This window comes from Mesoplodon densirostris, chromosome 7 (genome assembly GCF_025265405.1).
Source record: "Mesoplodon densirostris isolate mMesDen1 chromosome 7, mMesDen1 primary haplotype, whole genome shotgun sequence".
Taxonomy (NCBI): Eukaryota; Metazoa; Chordata; class Mammalia; order Artiodactyla; family Ziphiidae; genus Mesoplodon; species Mesoplodon densirostris.
In genome coordinates, this window is record NC_082667.1 from 121,223,003 (window position 1) to 121,241,832 (window position 18,830).

General features: G+C 43.5%; 1 protein-coding gene across 2 annotated transcripts in view; it reads right to left on the bottom strand.

Moving 5' to 3' along the window:
- The window catches only part of PRDM10 (PR/SET domain 10), an 87,477-nt gene that overhangs the window by 19,723 nt on the left and 48,924 nt on the right, over positions 1–18,830 (bottom strand). For both annotated transcript variants that reach the window (XM_060103669.1, XM_060103668.1), the window contains 7 exons: positions 18,316–18,557; positions 16,401–16,604; positions 12,131–12,203; positions 9,933–10,050; positions 6,669–6,798; positions 5,921–6,163; positions 238–585 (listed from right to left, as the gene is read on the bottom strand). In XM_060103669.1, coding sequence (XP_059959652.1) covers positions 238–585; positions 5,921–6,163; positions 6,669–6,798; positions 9,933–10,050; positions 12,131–12,203; positions 16,401–16,604; positions 18,316–18,557 — 1,358 coding nt within the window. The remainder of the gene's footprint in view (positions 1–237; positions 586–5,920; positions 6,164–6,668; positions 6,799–9,932; positions 10,051–12,130; positions 12,204–16,400; positions 16,605–18,315; positions 18,558–18,830) is intronic.

The following is an 18,830-nucleotide window of genomic DNA, read 5'->3' on the forward strand; positions in this document are numbered from 1 at the left end:
TTACTTGTAATACAACTTAAATGTTTAAATGCCAATGTCTTATTTGGACAATTAAGGGTCATAGTAATCTTTTGCTTATTAAAAGTAGGTTGACTGAAGAAATATCACGCTCAACTAAGAAGATGCTGCAAAGAAGGAGTGGAAATGCAGATGACAGGCTGTCTCAATCTTCCAAAACTCGAAGTTTCTTTTACCTAAAAGAGGAAGTGTTCAGGCATCGCGGTAGCAGACACTCACCTGGATAAAATCTGGGAACCGTTTCTTACAAGTTGGGCAGGTGAAGTAGCCATCACTGATATGAATGGCCACGTGATCTTTCAACAAATCAAGGCGGTCAAAGGATTCTGGGCAAAAAATGCAAGAGTAAGTCTTCTGGTCCGAGTGGAGCTTCATGTGGCTCTCCAAGGACGCACTGCTGATGAAGCCCTTGTTACAGAGGTCACAGGTCAATGGGCAGCTCCCCTCCCGCCCATGGAAGCGCAAGTGTTGGTCCAGTTTGTCCTTTTCACGGAAGGCCTTCCCACACTGCAAACATTTAAAAGGCCGGAAGGACTTCCGAATAAACAGATGCTGAAGAGCTGCATTCTGAAAGACACACACAAATGAGATTATTTAGTGAGTTAAGTGTGTAAGCAGCTCGCACATTTATAGGAAAAGAGGACATCTCTGCAATCACAGACTTTCCACAGAAATTAAACTCTAGGACACACAGTTGAAAGATTTTTCTGGTAAAGGCATTAAAAATGAAGCCACCCCCAAAGAAGTTCATCTTGAGAAGACAAACTGTCGTGTGCTGTTTTATGTCTATGTGTGTGTGTTTTCTTTTGAAAGAATCTAAGTAACGTTAAAAAAATAGAGGACTTATGTTGGGTTGGCCAAAAAGTTCATTCAGGTTTTTCCATAAGATGTTACAGGAAAAACCCGAATAAACCTTTTGGCCAGGCCAATAGAGTAAAACAAACCCCAGAGTCAAGTAGAATAAAAATTGAAGATTTGGAAGAAATGACTTGGGTTGAGTCACACATGCATGATGAGGTTGGAGTGAGTCAGCCAAATGTTACTTGTTGAAGTCCTTGAGAAAAATAATTTGAAGCTTGATTAAAATGCTTAGCAAAAATAAAGATAATAAAAAGAACTGAAGCGTAGTAAGTACCAAGGGCTGGGGGAAGGAGGCAGCGGATATAGGGTTTCTTTCGCGGGTGATGAAAATGTCCTGGAATTAGTGGTGATGGTTGTGCAACTTTGGAACTATTCTAAAAACCACTACAAAAAAAGTGAATTTTGGGCCTCCCTGGTGGCGCAGTGGTTAAGAGTCCGCCTGCCGATGCAGGGGATACGGGTTCGTGCCCCGGTCTGGGAGGATCCCATATGCTGCGGAGCGGCTGGGCCCGTGAGCCATGGCCGCTGGGCCTGCGCATCCGGAGCCTGTGCTCTGCAACGGGAGAGGCCACAACAGTGAGAGGCCCGCATACCGCAAAAAGAAAAAAAAAAAAAAAAAGTGAATTTTATGGTAAGTGAATTATATATCAATTTATGAAAAAGAACTGAAAGAGAAAGAAGATACAGATTTACATGAAGGTGTTTGCATCTGAGACAAGATATGTAAGCACACGTTCTAAATGGAATATGTGCCTTAATCACTTCCTACTCAGGAAATGCAGAGGACAGCTTCTCAGTGTAGCTGGTTAGTTCCACTGGTTAGAATACCTTGCTAATTGGGTTAAGCTTATTGCTTTGTTCCCTGTCTAGACCAGTCAATTTCGCTCTGTTTTGCTTTTCAGTCACAGATTGCACTTCTAATGCTGATTAGCCATCTTGTAAATTCATGCAATTGTTATAGGGAATCCTAGTGAGGGAAGATGGTTACTTAGTGCAAATTCATCACCACCACTGAGAAAACAACTCATGTTCTACTGAGAGCAAACCAACAGGATCATGTTTCACACAGAGAATACAGAATCAGTATTTTAGTTCTACAATAATGAAGACTCATTCATAAGTTCCTCAAAACACCAGGGGGAAAGTTCTAGGTAGCTATGAGGTGGGGGGGAAAAATCCCTCAAAAAAATATATCTGTGAATGGGTATGCTTATGTAACTATAAAAGACTAGTAATTAAAGAATTAATGGAGGTCTTAATGCGCTATTTGTGCAATGAAAAAAGTACAATGAACAATGCTTAAACCCTAATTTCAAATTATTCACAAGCAGCAACTTCTGAAGTAACTTTAATGTGAAATAATCATTTAGGGAAAAAGCAAAATAATTATTGTTGACTTAGTGAAAATTCTGAACATAGTTCCTATATAGCAGAGAACATCTTTCTCAGGGCTTCTCTAATAGGGTTGGGAGAGATATTTTACCTACTCATTTATCTTGAGTAAATATTTTGCAATTCCATCATCTTCCCAGGTTGACTGGGGTTGCATCATATTTTATTCTCCTTTGTATCTAGGTCTCTTAAAAAATAGCTGAGCTCATAGGAAGTGTCAATAAAAGTTTGCAAATTAATGAAATGTATTTCATATGAAAATCAAAAAGAATTATTTCAAGATCTTTTCTGTACCACCTGAAGAGATCATAAACAACAGACCTTTTTCAAATCAGCCACAGATCTTTCTTTCACTTCACTATACGGTTTAGCGGTCACCTAATCTTTTACCCTATCTGGACAGATACTTATTTTACATAAAAGCTCTCATGATTTTGGCTACTTTCCAAGCTTTATGGAAATATTGCAAAAGAACAGATGCTATCCTGAGGTTCAGAGATTCAAGATTTAGAGTGCTCGGGTAATGTAAGCATCATTTCCTTTACCCAAGTTCAGTGAAGTTTCCAAGGGCAGACATAATGCACAACAACTGATCTTGGTCCCACGGAGATTCCACTTCCCCTTGGGCACCAAATCTGAATGGTGTTTTTGTTTCGGTCCGTTATGCTAATAAGTCTCCTATCATCTCTGTTAGTGTGAGTGTCCTCAGACCCTTGATCTAAACCCAGCAGCCGCCGGGCTCCACTTTCTTAGCTCTATCGACAAACCTTGTTCTTACTGTCTTTTTGATTGCCATGGAGCACTGAACTAAGTACTCAAGAACTAGGTTGTTTCTCTGATTGAATGATCCTAATGTAACCCTCTCATTACAAGGTAGTGGAAGTGCTGAAACTGTCCGCCCCCCAACCCACTTGCAGGCCATTTCAACTCTACAGTATCTTCTGCAGTTCAGAGCTGCAATTGGTACACATTTTCTAGAAGCAATCATGAGAAAGGGTGGAAGCAGCACAGATGGGTCTCAGAGTTGCCGTTGGCCAACCACTCTGTACTGGATGGAGCATAAGCTCCTCGAAAGGTGACAAAATGGTATAGTTGCTAAAACCTGTGACAAGGGATTCGACTCACACTGAGATGAATCCTGAGTCAACAGAGCCTTTGCAGACAAAACCATAAAACGTTTCTAAAGTCTGATGTTAATAGCTAAAGGAACCTAAATTGACTAATTTTCATATTATTTTGATCCTAACATTAAAAGGAAATCAATCATGTTTGTTGGCCTTTTTTTTTTTTAAACAACTTTTCTCTGGCCTGTTTCCTGCCCAGTTTTCAAAACCTCTAATGGGCTAGCCTTGCCCGGTATGTGCGACTCTCCACTACCCTCCAGGTGGTACCCGTGCTCAGGTCCGGCCAGCAACCACACCAAACAATTCCTGGGTGTCGGCCTCTGATGCTATCGCTGCCGTCCTCTGAAACCATCTCCCTTCTTCCTGTCTCTCTTTCAAGGACCAGTTTAACTCCCACTTCATCTACGAATTATTCCCCAACTCCAGCCTTCTTTGGCCTTTCACTCTTCCAACTTCTGATAGCAATTCTAGGCTCTACCTTTACGTGTAGCATTTAACTGTGACCCACCTTACATTAGCATTGCCTCCCTAATTAGACTGGAAGATCCCAGAGGACAGGACACCAGTGAAAATTCTACTGTGTACCTAGGCAGTGCTGAACATACAGTCAGAACTCGGTGCCACTGCAGAAGTCATTCGGTTGTTTCAGAGCTGGAAGGGACCTTGGAGGTCACTTAGTCCTACCCTTCATTTTGTGTGTGAGCAAACTACAGCCCACTCACTTACTATTTGAAAATAAATTATCATTATTCATTAACTAATTTGCATTGACGATAGCAACCAAACTGTCATCTCCACCAGGATTTAGTAAGTACAGGTTGCAAAGAACAGCAGGTCAGGCAAACACTTAAATAACATTCTGTTATGTGAGTGAAACACAGGAAACAAACGTACCTGCAGCTCCAACTGAGCAGGCAGCATTAGAGGAGAGAAAAATAGTTACATTACCAATGGGGTTGGAAGGCTTCCCTTCAGGTGGTCATTACCAATCTGGATAGAAAAGATGAAAAAATACATAGCCCCTGCTTTTTAGAATGTGTGAGAGGAAAAAAAAAAAATCGCTCACCTAAGACTGACCTCCAAAAGCCACATACACATGGCTTTTGCTTTGACACAAGGAACCTTGTTCCAAAACCAGCAACCCAGTTCATTCCAGAACACAAGTACGATCACGGCTACACTATGCTTACACATCCACACCTCACAAAACATGTGGGCTTTAGTTTTTTCCTTCAAAAAATTAAATCTAGAAAGCATTTCTATGGACCTAGTGAAAAATCAGAATGGCCAAAGCAGAAAAGATAGTAATTGCTCAAGAAAGAGTGAAACGCAGATTGGGAATCATGGGGCATGACGGACGGAAGGTATGCATAGCTTTTTGCCTTTCTGGTCTATATTTATGTAGGTTTACATATCCTTTTGAAATAATATACATGGAGCCGTAAGTTTTATAAGTTTCCATTTCAGGACCCTTATAAAGTCTATTTAGCCTGATTGCTCAGAGTTCTTCCCCGCTGTCATACAGAACAAACATTTAAATGTATTTTTAAATGAAGGCACGGACTAGACTATTGTTCAAGGTCCCTTCTAGCCTATAGGCAAATAAGACCAAAAGAAACATAAGCTAAAATGATCGTCCACGTAGAAACTGTAAAGCCTGGGAAGTTATACAAAAAGTCTCCTTCATCCACATAAGGGATTAAGAAAAGTCTTTAAACGTCCTGCTACCACAAACACGGGTTTAAGTCATTCTTTTCTGGATGTCAATTGTCCGCACAGACACTGATCTCACAAAACCCCGTTGCTCTCCACATGCATCCCCCGCAGGTCCTAACTCACACTCAACGCTGTCTGTGAAATAGGGACAAAACACACCCGGCCAGGCAGCCATGGAGGCCCTGCAGCCGCATGGCCTGAAGTCAAGTCACGGGTCACGCGGGTGAGACACTGCCCTACCCCCGAACCTGGAGCTTAGCTCCGAGCTGTCCCCATGTGTGGGCTGCACCTGCCAGATCAACTGGAACTCAGGTCCCTGTGCACTGACGCGTCCTGGCATTTGCCAGTCTCCCCTTGGAAACCGTTGATAAACAAATTCAAAACCCCAAACTGACTTGAGAGCTATGATTAGGCACAGATTAGCCTGGCTTCAATGTAAGTAACTATTACAACTCAGCGTACTTATCTCTCCATTTCCAACCTGTGAGTTTAGGCATCCAGAGAGTTATTCTACTCTAACTACACTAGTCCGGATGCTGCCAAGAGCCAGGCTTCTGAGTCGCTGCTAAATTTTTGGCATCTCGGACCAGCCATGCCAGCCTGCCACGGGACCCAGAGACCCAGAGAAACAGTTCATACTTTCTTCCGAAACAAGGGGCTTGAGCCTGTGATAGGCTAGACGCAAGCAAGCCTCAGAAGCGGTGGTGAACGGCAGGGTACCCACGCAGCTGGCCGCCTGGACAGAGGTCAGCGGCCGCGGGGCGGAGGGCTGGGAGAGGGTGGGGCGGGCATCCGGGCATCCCGCTTACCCGGATGCGCTTGGCCCTGCGCATGTCGTCGGCCGTCAGGGTGCTCTGGGCGGGCAGCACGCTCTCCTCGTGCTGGGGCTGCAGGTGCAGCTCGTGCGTTTCCGTCTCGTGCTCCAGAGAAGACTGCGCTTCCGGTGGCAGCTGAGGGACTGCGAGCGCGGGCTGCTCTGGTTGGTCCAGCCCATTCAGAGTTGCGGGTTCAGCCTCATCGAACTGCTCCTTGGTGGGAAAATGCAGCAAGTCCTGAAATTGCAATAACCAGCAATTATTTCCCTACCTAGATAGACATTAGTGCTAGGATTTAGAATTGCTGCTTTATTTTTTAAATGACTAGCGTCGTTATGCTCAGAAAAGAATATTTTCCTTCTGAGAAAATTAGTTAGGTAACCATCCACAGGATGTAAAAACCATAGACATTCCAGATCATTTTGTGAGGAAAAGACTATGACAGGACTCTTCTGGAATAACATCACTTTAATTGTTTAAACTAATTAAACAGAGTCCCCTAGTAATGTCTCTGGACAATTTCAAACCTTTAGGGCAGCAGAGTTGGGTTTTTGTTGTAAGTAACGTTTGAAACAACGTTTTTTAGCCTTTCTCTAGTCAGACTTTAATTAACAGGCAGCACAGCACTGACAGGCAGGCCTATCACCCTCTGAGAGGCGTTTGTATTTGAGTCCAGTAATGGTTCTCATAAGTTCTCTAATCAAGCATCCAAGAAGAGCTCTTGCTTTCCTATCCCTCATACCTGTGTCCCATCATCACACTTTTCCCCATTTTCACTGGTTACTTCCAAGCGGATAAATTTGGGAGGGCGTCCCGGCCGTCGACCTGGGCCAAACCGCCTCTTGCCTCGCCCCCTTCCTCTGCCTCTTGTTCTGGGGACAAGACATGGGGTTATAGATAGTCATGGTTACACAATACTGCACAACAAATATTTCCCTGAATGATCCGGATTCACCCCAAATCTTGATTTCCTCTCACTTTATTTCTTTTCCTGATTCTTTTTTTCTAATGGAAACAATCACTTTGCTCATACACGCTTTCCAAATTTCTCATCTTTGCCATCTATATAGCTCAAAGAGATGTCTTAAATTATTCAGAATAAAAGGAGCTTTAAAAAGTCAAAGCACTGACACCATTTTGCTACCAAAAATTCTGGAAGCTCGCACACATCTCTGCGATTCTGTGAGCAACGCAGACAGGGCAGAACACGCCTAGCGTGTGTCCTGGATACAAGATTCCAGTCTTCCCCTTGCTCACCTCATGTTCCTTCCATGGACTGTGGCTATAGAGTCAAAGGAATGCCCTTGTTTTACTATAATCTTCTGGAAGGTCAGAACAAATTTCTAATTTACCGGTTCCATAGCACATCCAGTAAACACCACATTAAAAGATTCTTTATTATGGGAAATTCCGAACCTCGGCAAATGTGGAGAATACAAGGGGGCCAGTGTACCCGCTACCTCATTTCAATACTTATCAACTCATGGCCAGTTTTATCCCATCTATAGCCTCACCACTTCTCCCACACACATACCCATTAGGCTATTTTGAAATAAATCCCAGACATCATTTCATCTGTAAATATTTCAATATGTACCTCTAAAACATAAGGACATATATATGTATATATAATACACATATCTCCACAACAACTTTATCGCACCTAACAAATAAGTGATAGTTGCTCAACATTTCTTAAATCTAGCCAAAGTTCAAATCTGCCTAATCGTCTCAAATTTCTTTTAACAGCTGGCTAACCGACATTTTTATCTACAATGTGTCATGCACGGAGCTTGACACTAAAGACGGTAAGTTATATGCAACAGTTTTTACCCTCAGATGTCCAGTAGAGGCAGCAGGCATATAAGCCAAGCCTCACAATAGAATATAAAAAGTGCTATAACAGAGCCATGGTCGGGGTTTTCGGGATACACAGGAGGGAGCGACGGAACTCCCGCTGTGTCCTCCGTGCACCCCAGACGTTTGCTCCCATGGTCACACCCTCAGCCTTTTTTCTTTATTTTTATTGTTTATTAGTTTCTGCTTTATAACAAAGTGAATCAGTCATACACATAGACCTGTTCCCACATCCCCTCCCTCTTGCGTCTCCCTCCCTCCCACCCTCCCCATCCCACCCCTCCAGGCGGTCACAAAGCACCGAGCTGATCTCCCTGTGCTATGCGGCTGCTTCCCACTATCTATCTAGCTTACGCTTGGTAGCGTATATATGTCCATGCCTCTCTTTCGCTTTGTCACAGCTTACCCTTCCCCCTCCCCATATCCTCAAGTCCATTCTCAAGTAGGTCTGTGTCTTTATTCCCGTTTTACCCCAGGTTCTTCATGACATTTTTTTTCTTAAATTCCATATATATGTGTTAGCATACGGTATTTGTCTTTCTCTTTCTGACTTACTTCACTCTGTATGACAGACTCTAGGTCCATCCACCTCATTACAAATAGCTCAGTTTCGTTTCTTTTTATGGCTGAGTAATATTCCATTGTATATGGCCATCATGAAAAAATCTAGAAACAATAAATGCTGGAGAGGGTGTGGAGAAAAGGGAACACTCTTGCACTGCTGGTGGGAACGTGAAATGGTACAGCCACTATGGAGAACAGTATGGAGGTTCCTTAAAAAACTACAAATAGAACTACCATATGACCCAGCAATCCCACTACTAGGCATATACCCTGAGAAAACCATAATTCAAAAAGAGACATGTACCAAAATGTTCATTGCAGCTCTATTCACAATAGCCCGGAGATGGGAACAACCTAAGTGTCCATCATCGGATGAATGGATAAAGAAGATGTGACACCCTCAGCCTTGTCGTCCTTGGGAGGTGCGGAATCCCCACTGTCCTGATGCCATGCCTCGCCCGCTCCTACACCGTGTCCTAACTTTCCAGCTCACACCCTCAGGCACCTGGACTCAACGATCCTTCCGCCTCACCACCAGCTCCAATCCAGTCCTGTCCCCTGTCTGCAGTCCTGCGTCCTCTTCATGTTTTCTCTCCGTTCTTCCACTCGTAAGCTCCAAGGTCCTTCACTGGAGTCACTCCCTTGTACATGCTCTTCCCTCCCCACTGCTGCTTCATCACTCCTGCTGCGTTGCATGCGCTTGGTGAAACCGACTTCCTGCCGGCTCTGCACGGGCACCCTCGCAGTGAAAGACGCTTGGGGACGACACAGCCATGACTCACATGAGCCCTCACTCACCTTGCAGGCAATCACACTGGACTTCCCTGGAATATTTACTCTCCCACTTCCCTAAATGCCATTTCACACCACCTCTTCTTTTTTCAAATCCCATAATAGCTGGCAACCTTACATCTGTCCCACTGGGACTACTCTGCCCGGAACCACTCTCATTTTTCATCTGAACTGTTGAAATAGCTTCTAACTAGACTCCCTGTCTTCACTCTTACTGCAATACAAGCTAAGGTGATGTTTTTATTTTTATCCACAGTGATGTTTAGAAATGTTACTGACATCACAATATCCCTTGATCAGCAGACTCTAAAGACTTCTTATCACACATAGAAGTAAATTCAAATTTCCTGCCACTACCCATCAGGCCTATGTGATCCAGCTGCTGCTTACGCCATCCTGTGGAATTCTCCTTCACCTACCTTTTTTATATAGTGGGAATTAAACATAGGACTTAGTCTGATGAAGGAATCCTACTACTGAGAAGAGTTTGAAAATAAGAAGAATTCCTATTTCAGAACCTCTAGTTATGGGAGATTTTACTAAGGTGAAAAGATGTCCTATTGCTGGGTATTGGTTATGCTGGAAAAGACACAAGTAGTAATGAGGACCAGGGGAAAAAAGGAAATGACAGATAAGAAATGTCCTTCAGCAGCCTACCTGGTTACCTGTCTACACACAAGCGTGCGTGTGCGCACGCACACACACACAGACTCATACATTCACAGATGATATAGAAACGACCCTGGAACTTTAAAAACTAAGTTTTTGAAATCTTCCCCCCTCATTAATATACCTGCTAAACACATCCAGTTTCTCATCATGCGAATTGAGATGCTGTTGCAGCTGCTCTGAGCTTATAAATCGGCGGTTACATTCGTAGCAGGGCCAGTTCTTCTCTTGCTCTCGAAGAACTACAGTCGTGGGAGAGAAACCACAGAGGATGGTGATCAACAGGCACCAATAAAACTCAGATGCCCAGTACCCACACCATTCCCATCTCAGCGTAGCCCAGTGTTCATAAATACGCAATGTCTGCTGTTCTGTTATAAAATCAAAGGCTAAAGTTTGACAGAGAATAATTTTTAGGATCTTGTTTTCTGATATATTTGCATAAGACATCAAAGGAACAAACACCCTTGTGCTACCCTCTCCCACCCCGCAATACATACACATACACACACACACACACACACACACACACACACACACACACACACACACGACCTTACCACACTGGAAAGACAAGGAGTGTTATAATGGAAATCTGTATGCAGATAACCCAGTGATTCAGATCCACGTTTCATAATCAGATGGCATACTGTATCACAAATAACTTGAAAATCAATGCCCAATGTAATCACTTTACCAAAATGTTCAGAAGTACCCATTAAAGCTGATTATGTGTATACCTTATGACCCAGCAATCCACTCCTAGATGTGCACGCAACAGAAATATGCACATATGTTCACTAAAAGACATGCAAGAATGTGCACAGTGGCACCCTCATATTAGCCAGAAACTGGAAACGACCCTGCTGTATAATAAAGAATTTTGCTGGCATTTGTCCCTGGTCCCTGGGAAATAGCCTCTAAATCTTTGGAATCTCCAAGTAAAAAGCACGTCTTTGTTATTCCTGGTGATCTGTGACCATACCTGAGTTTATGCTAATGAGATGGCTCAGGATGGGGCTGGCTGTGTCAGGAAGACCAACCGTCTGATTACAGGGTTGGGGCTTTGAGCCAGGTGGTACCAGCCAGGGAGGGGAGCAGGGGCTGGAGAGCAAGTTCAATCACAGGCCAAGGAGCCAATCACTCACACCTACGTGATGATGCCTTGAGGAAAAACTCTGGACACAGAAGCTCAGGTGAGCCTTCTAGGCTGGTAATCATACATCAGTGCTCCAGGGTCGTGACACGGCCTAAGGACATGGGAGCTTCACATTTGGGATCCTCCCAAACTTTGCCCTGAGTGTCTCTTCATTTGGCTGGTCCCCACGTGCATGCTTTATAATACAATGGTACTCATAAGTACAGCACTTTTCTGAGTCCCATGAATCGTGCTAGGGAATTATCAGACATAAAGGGTTTAGCAGGAACTCCCTAAATTGTAGCTAGCTGGTCAGAAGTGCAGGGGGCCTGGGACCCCCAGGGCTTGAGGCTGCTGTCTGAAGTCGGGAGGGCCTTGTGGAGGACTCTGCCCTTGACCTGCAGAATGTGACCTCACTCCAGCTAGTCAGGGCCAGGATTGCATTGTGCAGCCCACATTTCTATGGTAGAAATAGATCAGTGAATTGCGGTACATTCACACAATGGAAACCCAAAAGGCAATGAGAATAAACAAATTACAATAACACACAACAGTGTGGAGGAATCTCACAGACAAAAGATTCCCAGACACCAGAAGTGTACATATCACATAATTCCATTTATAAAAAGTTCGGTAACAAGCACATCATCATATCTGTGGTGCTGAAGTCGGGAGATTAGTTACACTTGGGAGTGAGGAGGAATTACGAGGCTCAGGGGAGTCCTGGGGCCATGGCCACGCTCTGCGTCTTGATCTGGGTGCAGGTTGCCCAGGTGTCCTCACGTTGTGAAAATTCATTGGGCCATTACTTAGGATTTGCGCACTTTTCTGTGTGTAGGTTGTACTTCAGTGACATTTACTTTGAAAACAAAGTCAATGCCTACCTTGCTGTGTTCAGAGATAATTACATCTCGATAGGGATCGTCCTCTGATCTAGGTCCTAATTTAGTATTTGGAGGTTTTCATTATATTAAATACTATTTTCCAGCACCCATGAAAGAAATGTAAATATGTCATTGTCATTTGACCCTAGAATTAGACAGGGATGTGCAGCTCTAAAGAACCTATTAGAATATCTTAAATACAGAGAGGTAGAAAAATTAGACATTGCATAAAGATGTAAGTAATATATACAATTTAGAATCAATATATGAAATACAAAAAAAATGAAAAAGTCCAAGCACCTTTCCTTTCTTCCTCGGAAATGTCATGAATCTTCCGGTTCACAAACTCGGCATAGGAAGCAGCATACCACACCTGCAAGAGCCAAGTACATCATCAAGGACTAAGGCATCACCGGATGTGCTTCATGTGCTTCAATTCCTCCTCCTGCTCACAGGAAACAATTCAGGATTTTCTACAGCCCACGGAAAACAAACAAACAAACAAAAGAAGCCGAACTGTGAGGTAACCCCATTAGCGCAAACGGTCAGTCAGGAAGTTTGTCTGCCAAGACACACTGTGTGTTTTCTTTTTCCTTTGTAAAAAACTGTGGGACTTCCCTGGCGGTCCAGTGGTTAGGACTCCGCGCCTCCACTGCAGGGGGCACGGGTTCGATCCCTGGTCGGGGCACTGAGATCCCACGTGCCGCGCGGTGAGGCCAAAAACATCAATCAATAAAATGTAAAAAATAAAAAGATAAAAAACTGGTTTTGTTATTAGAACAACTTCATGAGAGATAACATCAATAGTCTCTTGATGTGCATGAAGCAGAGACTCTTCCAATTCTTTTATCTGTATTTAAACACAGGTTTCTCCACAGCTGTGATCATGGTGGCTCCACCCCGACACTGCTGGGTCATCAGAGCTACCCCACCTTCCTGAGCCTCTTCCTCCGTCCTACCCCACGGGCTGCATCTGCTCAGTCTCCCTGTCTGGCTGTCCTTCCCCTCCCACACCCCTGAACAGTGCTGTTCCTCGAAGCATAGTCCAAGTCCAGGGCCTTCTTATTTCTTCCTGAGGTGATCGCATCCATTGCAGCCAACTCTGTGCTAATGACTCCCAGGTCACTGCCTCTACCCCGGACCCTCCCCTCCTGCCCTCTACCTACATTCTACTACCTGCCTGATGGCGCTTGTCCGGAACTGACTTCCAGATGCTCCCTCCTCGCCCCCCACCCCTGCCTACCTTTCCCATCTCAATAAACACCCCACCTTCCACACAGTTGCTCAGACTTGAAATCTAAAAGCTAACACTTAAAAAAATATATTTATTTATTTGGCTGCACTGGATCTTAGTTGCGGCAGGCGGGATCTTTGGTTGTGGCATGCGAACTCTTAGTTGTGGCATGTGGGATCTAGTTCCCTGACCAGGGATCAAACCCGGGCCCCCTGCATTGGGAGCGCAGAGGCTTAGCCCCTGGACCACCATATTTCTGTTTTCTTCTGTAATGCCTCAGTAAGAACTCTCGGTGGCTCAGATGTCCTCCGTCTAGACGCACACCAAGATGAGCTCTTGCCTGGTTTTCTAACGAGCCTCTGCTTTTCCACTCTTGCTCCCTGCGTTCCAGTCCCCATACAGGAGCCAGCGTGGTCTTCTGGAAACACAGTCTGATTTCATCACTCACTCCCGTGCTTAATGGCCTGCAACAGTTGCTTGGTTCTCAGTAAACCTCAAGTGCTTGACGCTGGTCTGCAAAGGGCTCCCACCACTCTCCTTTACCCACCTTCAGTTCCTCCAACATGTAGAGCTCTTGCCCTTGCTGTTCCACCACCAGGAATGTTGGGTTCTTCACTGTCACCTCCTCAGCAAGGCCCGCCCTCTCCCGTCACACCTAAACTGGGGCCTTTCCTGTTATCTGCTCCTTTCACACCTTCTGTGTCCTTCACAGCACTTCCCACTATTTGATATTATTTGCTTATTTACACCTTTCTGTCCACCTCCCCTCTAGAGGACAAGTTCCTTGAACGAAGGGCACCAGTCTGTCTTCTCCTAGTGTCTGGAACATAGTACAAGCTCCATGTGTTGGTCACTAAATGAATTCATCATATACAATTGTTGTGGAACATTATTTTAACCATATGGAGATAATCACACTGAGAGACTTTGTTTTCAACTGTGGAATAATATTCTACAGAGTCTGTATTCTATACTTTACTTGACAATGACCCTGTGGTTGGACTTTTAGGTAGTTTATCATTCTGCTGTTATAAATTCTACCTCGTTCATCGATTCCAAGAGGTATGTTTCTCATATTCTCTGATTCAGAAGTCAGAGTGTGCCTCCCAGTCCATGGCATTCTGTGGTCACTGCCCTGATGTAGCCATGACCATCTGCATTTGCTCCTGCACAAACCTGGCCGAGATCTCTCTATTCTCACCTCATTCCGGTTATGTGTCCCACTGGCACTCCGTGAGGTGCTACACTTGCCAAGCAATGCAAATGAAGGCCAAAAAAAATTGTCATCTCCCTCAGAATAAACGAAAGAAATTTCAAAGCAATGCAAGGCTGGTGTGATCATACTGGAGGAACTCTCATTAACATATCAAACATCGAGTGATCAGAAACTTCCCACTGACTTGATCAAAAAACTCTCAACTTCCAAGGACATGTGTTTCAGTTGAGGAAAAAGACACATATGGGTTCAGTCAGTGAGAAAGCACAGCATCAAAACTTACAGAAAAGCTATCAGTGGCTTGGAAAAATATCCCAGAGGTGACAGAGGAGCACTTATTCTAAAAACACTGCATCACCATCAACACCTTGATGGCACAGAAGATGACAGATATACAAAAGCACAAACATCCATGATAAAGTAAAACAATGATCCAGTTAAAGAAAAAAAAAGTCAGACTGCACAGAAAGCAGTTTATACCTTAACCAATTTATTTTGCTTATATTGTACCTTTTTAAATATACATAAGTGTGATGTGATATCAAAATTATGTCTAAATAAGTCCAAAATAACTCCTGCAATAAATATAAAATAATGATTTCTGTTGATTAAAATAAGCACTGTAACATAGCTCAGCTGGCAGTGTATTTTTTTTCTTAACGGTGTGTAAAATAATGGTGCACCTTAATGTCTGAGTCAGTAAAAAAATTACAAAATTCTAATGTATCTAGCTCTATCTTTGTTTATAATTATTTCCTCAGACTTATTTTCAAGGATTGGGTTTACTCAGCCAAGAACATTTTTGCTGCCTACTGTCAGAAATATTCTATAAAATATTGCAATTCTGAAACATTTCCCTATTTTTTAAACCCTCACACTCCTTGTATTATATCTGTTTATTTTTGCTAGTTTAAATTAACAAAAATATTAACTCATAGTTGCTTTAAGGGTTTTTAAATTATCAACATTTAAAAAAAATTTTTAACATTTCTTTACTCTTTGAGTCCTCCCCCAAATAAAGTCTATTCCCGATACTTGTTTATTGTCCATCTGGATGTAGTGAGGTTAGAGGCACACAACTTTCTCTCAGTTTGTATACTCAAACCTTTTAACATGTATTACAAATATTTCCCCCATTCTGTTGTTTTGGTTGTTCATTATATTGAACTATTATATTCTTATTAATTGTATCTGTCTGCCTTCTACTGCATTAAAAGAGAAAATAATCTCCCCTCCACAGTTAAAAAGTATTCATTCAGTATCAAGAATTTATTGGAATATAGGTGTGAGGTGTGAATCTCCTTCTACACATTTTCTTTGGAGGTTATGGACTATCTACTTGACAGTTTCAAAGACGCAGGGTTTGTATAGCTTTTAAACAAAGTCTAGGTCTTTGTTCCCCCAAAAGAAGTATCTATTTCTCACTTTACCACACTGAGGCACAGTGCTATTCAGTGTTCATGTACCAAAGCAATCATTTCTAACATATTTTTCATTTATAACTTTAATATTTTGACCCCCTCTTTTTACCATATTCCTAACATAGCTTTAAAAACGGGGTGGTGGTGGGGGGCGGAGGGGATTTTCCCTTAGAATCATAGCGGAATTTTCATTAATTATCAAGAGTTAATAGTTAGACAAATTCCTACAGAGCGTTATCCCCCAAAAAATATATTCCTAAAATCAGAAGTCAGTGCATTAGAATTCTTTGGGTAAAATGAGTCTTCAGATAAAGAAATCTTGCCCATACATCTGAATTCCATTTTACAAGATCTCCTGCTTCCCAACTAACTCTTCCTTAGAATGTGTAAATGGTGTGAAGTAAGCCCATCTTTAATCACACAGACCTGCCTGTGCCCCCAAAGCAACTACTTCCTCACCCTTGGGCCTAATACCTTCATGAATGCCTTTGATAGATCTCAAAAGTCATAAGCTTTTCATTCTGTTTTATTTGTGGGATTATTAGAAGTGTACAGTACACAGCAAGTGCTCAGTAAGTCAGTGAATTACAAGAAAAGGACCATTTTTTAAAGAATCCCTCTGCAAAGGGAAAAGAAAAGTAGGAAAAGCATGAAGCAATTGCAATTCCTAGCAAAGGCGCCACTGACCCAGCACTGTACCTTAAGCTCTTGCTTGGGCTCCACGTTCTTGATTGTTGTGTAGTACACGTGGTGGCCATACTGATAAGCCACCAGGTTCTGCTCCAGGTGATTCTGGGCCGGGCGCACAAACATCATCCAGTTACAAAGGGTCTCGTCAGACAACTCAAACCACAGGTCTTCATGCAAATCCCTGTCTTTTCTGTCACCTTTATCAAGAGAAACCTGCAACCAGAGTGAAAGTAAAGAGACACACATACATAAAACCTCTAATATGATATTCATGTAATGATATACAAGATATTATTCCTGAAATTAACCAGATATGCTGATTCTCCCCCTTTGTATCTAGAAAGATACTGGAATTGTGTCTTGCCGAATGGAACAGGAAAAAGATACTTTCTGAAGACTCACCTACAGGAGGATTACTTAGCAAAATCTAAAAGTTAGCACCCTGAGTGTACAGCTTTGGTTGATATTTCATCATTAACTAACACATCCAAAAATGCTACTAATGAGCCAGAAAATGTAAGCAAAATACTCTCCAGTTTGTTACAAGTGACTTCCTTTGGGGGTTCAACAGCATTTCATTTATAATGTGTAGCCTGGTGATAGGTATGTCTCTTTACGAAGTTATATCCTTTCTAGGACACCTTGAGCACTCACCAAGAAAATCTCCCCATGAAAGCTGCTGATTTCTCAAAAACATACCACCAAAATTCTCCCTCCCCACTGCCTTTCTTGGTTCTACAGAGTGGCTCTCCAAGAAGAAGACAGCAGAGGGGTTGGATAGAAGCAAAAGCATCAAAAGGGAGGAACAGACATCAGTGTAAATATACCATAACACACCGTGAACTATTCTTCAACAAAAGATACAACAGGATAGACCTGTTTCAAAAACTGAAAAGAGGGGTTTCCCTGGTGGCGCAGTGGTTGAGAATCTGCCTGCCAGTGCAGGGGACACGGGTTCGAGCCCTGGTCTGGGAAGATCCCACATGTCACAGAGCAACTAGGCCCGTGAGCCACAACTACTGAGCCTGTGCATCTGGAGCTTGTGCTCCACAACAAGAGAAGCCACCGCAATGAGAAGCCCGCGCACCGCGATGAAGAGTGGCCCCCACTCGCCGCAACTAGAGAAAGCCCTCACACAGAAACGAAGACCCAACGCAGCCAAAAATAAATAAATAGATTAATTAATTTTTTAAAAAAAACTGAAAAGAGGTTTTCCTAAAAACATTAGGGGAATAACATGAGTCGATAACATGAGTCGACGTAATTCTGTGTTCCAGTCAAAGTTAATTTGAAAAAAAAGCTGTCGAGTCCCTTTTATGGGATGAATTCTGTCCCCCCAAAATTCGTATGTTGAAGCCCTAGCCCCCCAGTAGCCCAGAATGTAACTGCATTCGGAGACAGGGCTTTGAAAGAGTGGGTCCCAATCCCATCTGACTGGTGTCCTCATAGGAAGGGGAGATCAGGACACGCAGAGAAGCTCCAGAGGCACCTTGCAGACAGGGACAGCCCTGTGCAAAGGCAGCCGCAGGGCAGCCACCTGCAAGCCAAGGAGAGCAGCCTCACAGGGCGCCAGCCTTGCCTGCACCTTGGCCTTGGACTTCCAGCCTCTAGGACTGTGAGAGAACAAACATCGGTTCTTTAAGCTCTCCCGGTCTGTCGTGTATGATTCTGGCAGCCCTCCCAGACTAATCCAGCCCCTGAGAACTACACCTCTCAGAATCATTCACAATGAGACTTCGGGGACTGAAACTGTACCCTCTGTGTCATTGGTGAGAGAGAAAACGTCTCCATTTGAAACAAGTCAAGCATAGAAAGAAAAATACTAGCGAACTGCTATGAGACTGCATTAAGAGGCTTGGTGGGAAAACGCGTGCCCCTTAAAAATCATCAGAACGAGACTGGACTACGTTGAAGCATAAATTACCTTGAGGTGGATGTAACAGTCCTTCAGCTCCGACTCCCTGACCAGCGGCCCCTCCACGGGGCCGAACTGGGTGCGCTTGGGGATCCGCCTTTTGGAGAACACACCGCCCAGGAACCTGTCGATGTACAGCACCAGGGGCAGGCTGGCCCGCGCCCGAGTCAGCACCGGCCGGTTGGGGATCGGATGCAGGGGGCCATGCTTCGGGCACACGGAAGAGTGTGCGTTATTACACTCCTCACACCCTACACGAGAGAGAAATCCCCAATGTGACAGTCTCAGGGAAAAAGTTCCAACCTGAAAAATCCCCAAATCTAAATTTCCAAGCCCAAACTCAATGAACTCCTACAACTGCAATACCCGTTCCATTGTAATACATTACTCCTCAGAGACCACTAAAATCCTGTACTTTTCTTCTAAAATCAGGCAGAATTAGCTTGCGGCCTGCCGGAAATAATTTGCAGGCTGTGATGTATTCCTCTATTGGATATTCATTCAAATAGTGGCATTAAACTTAC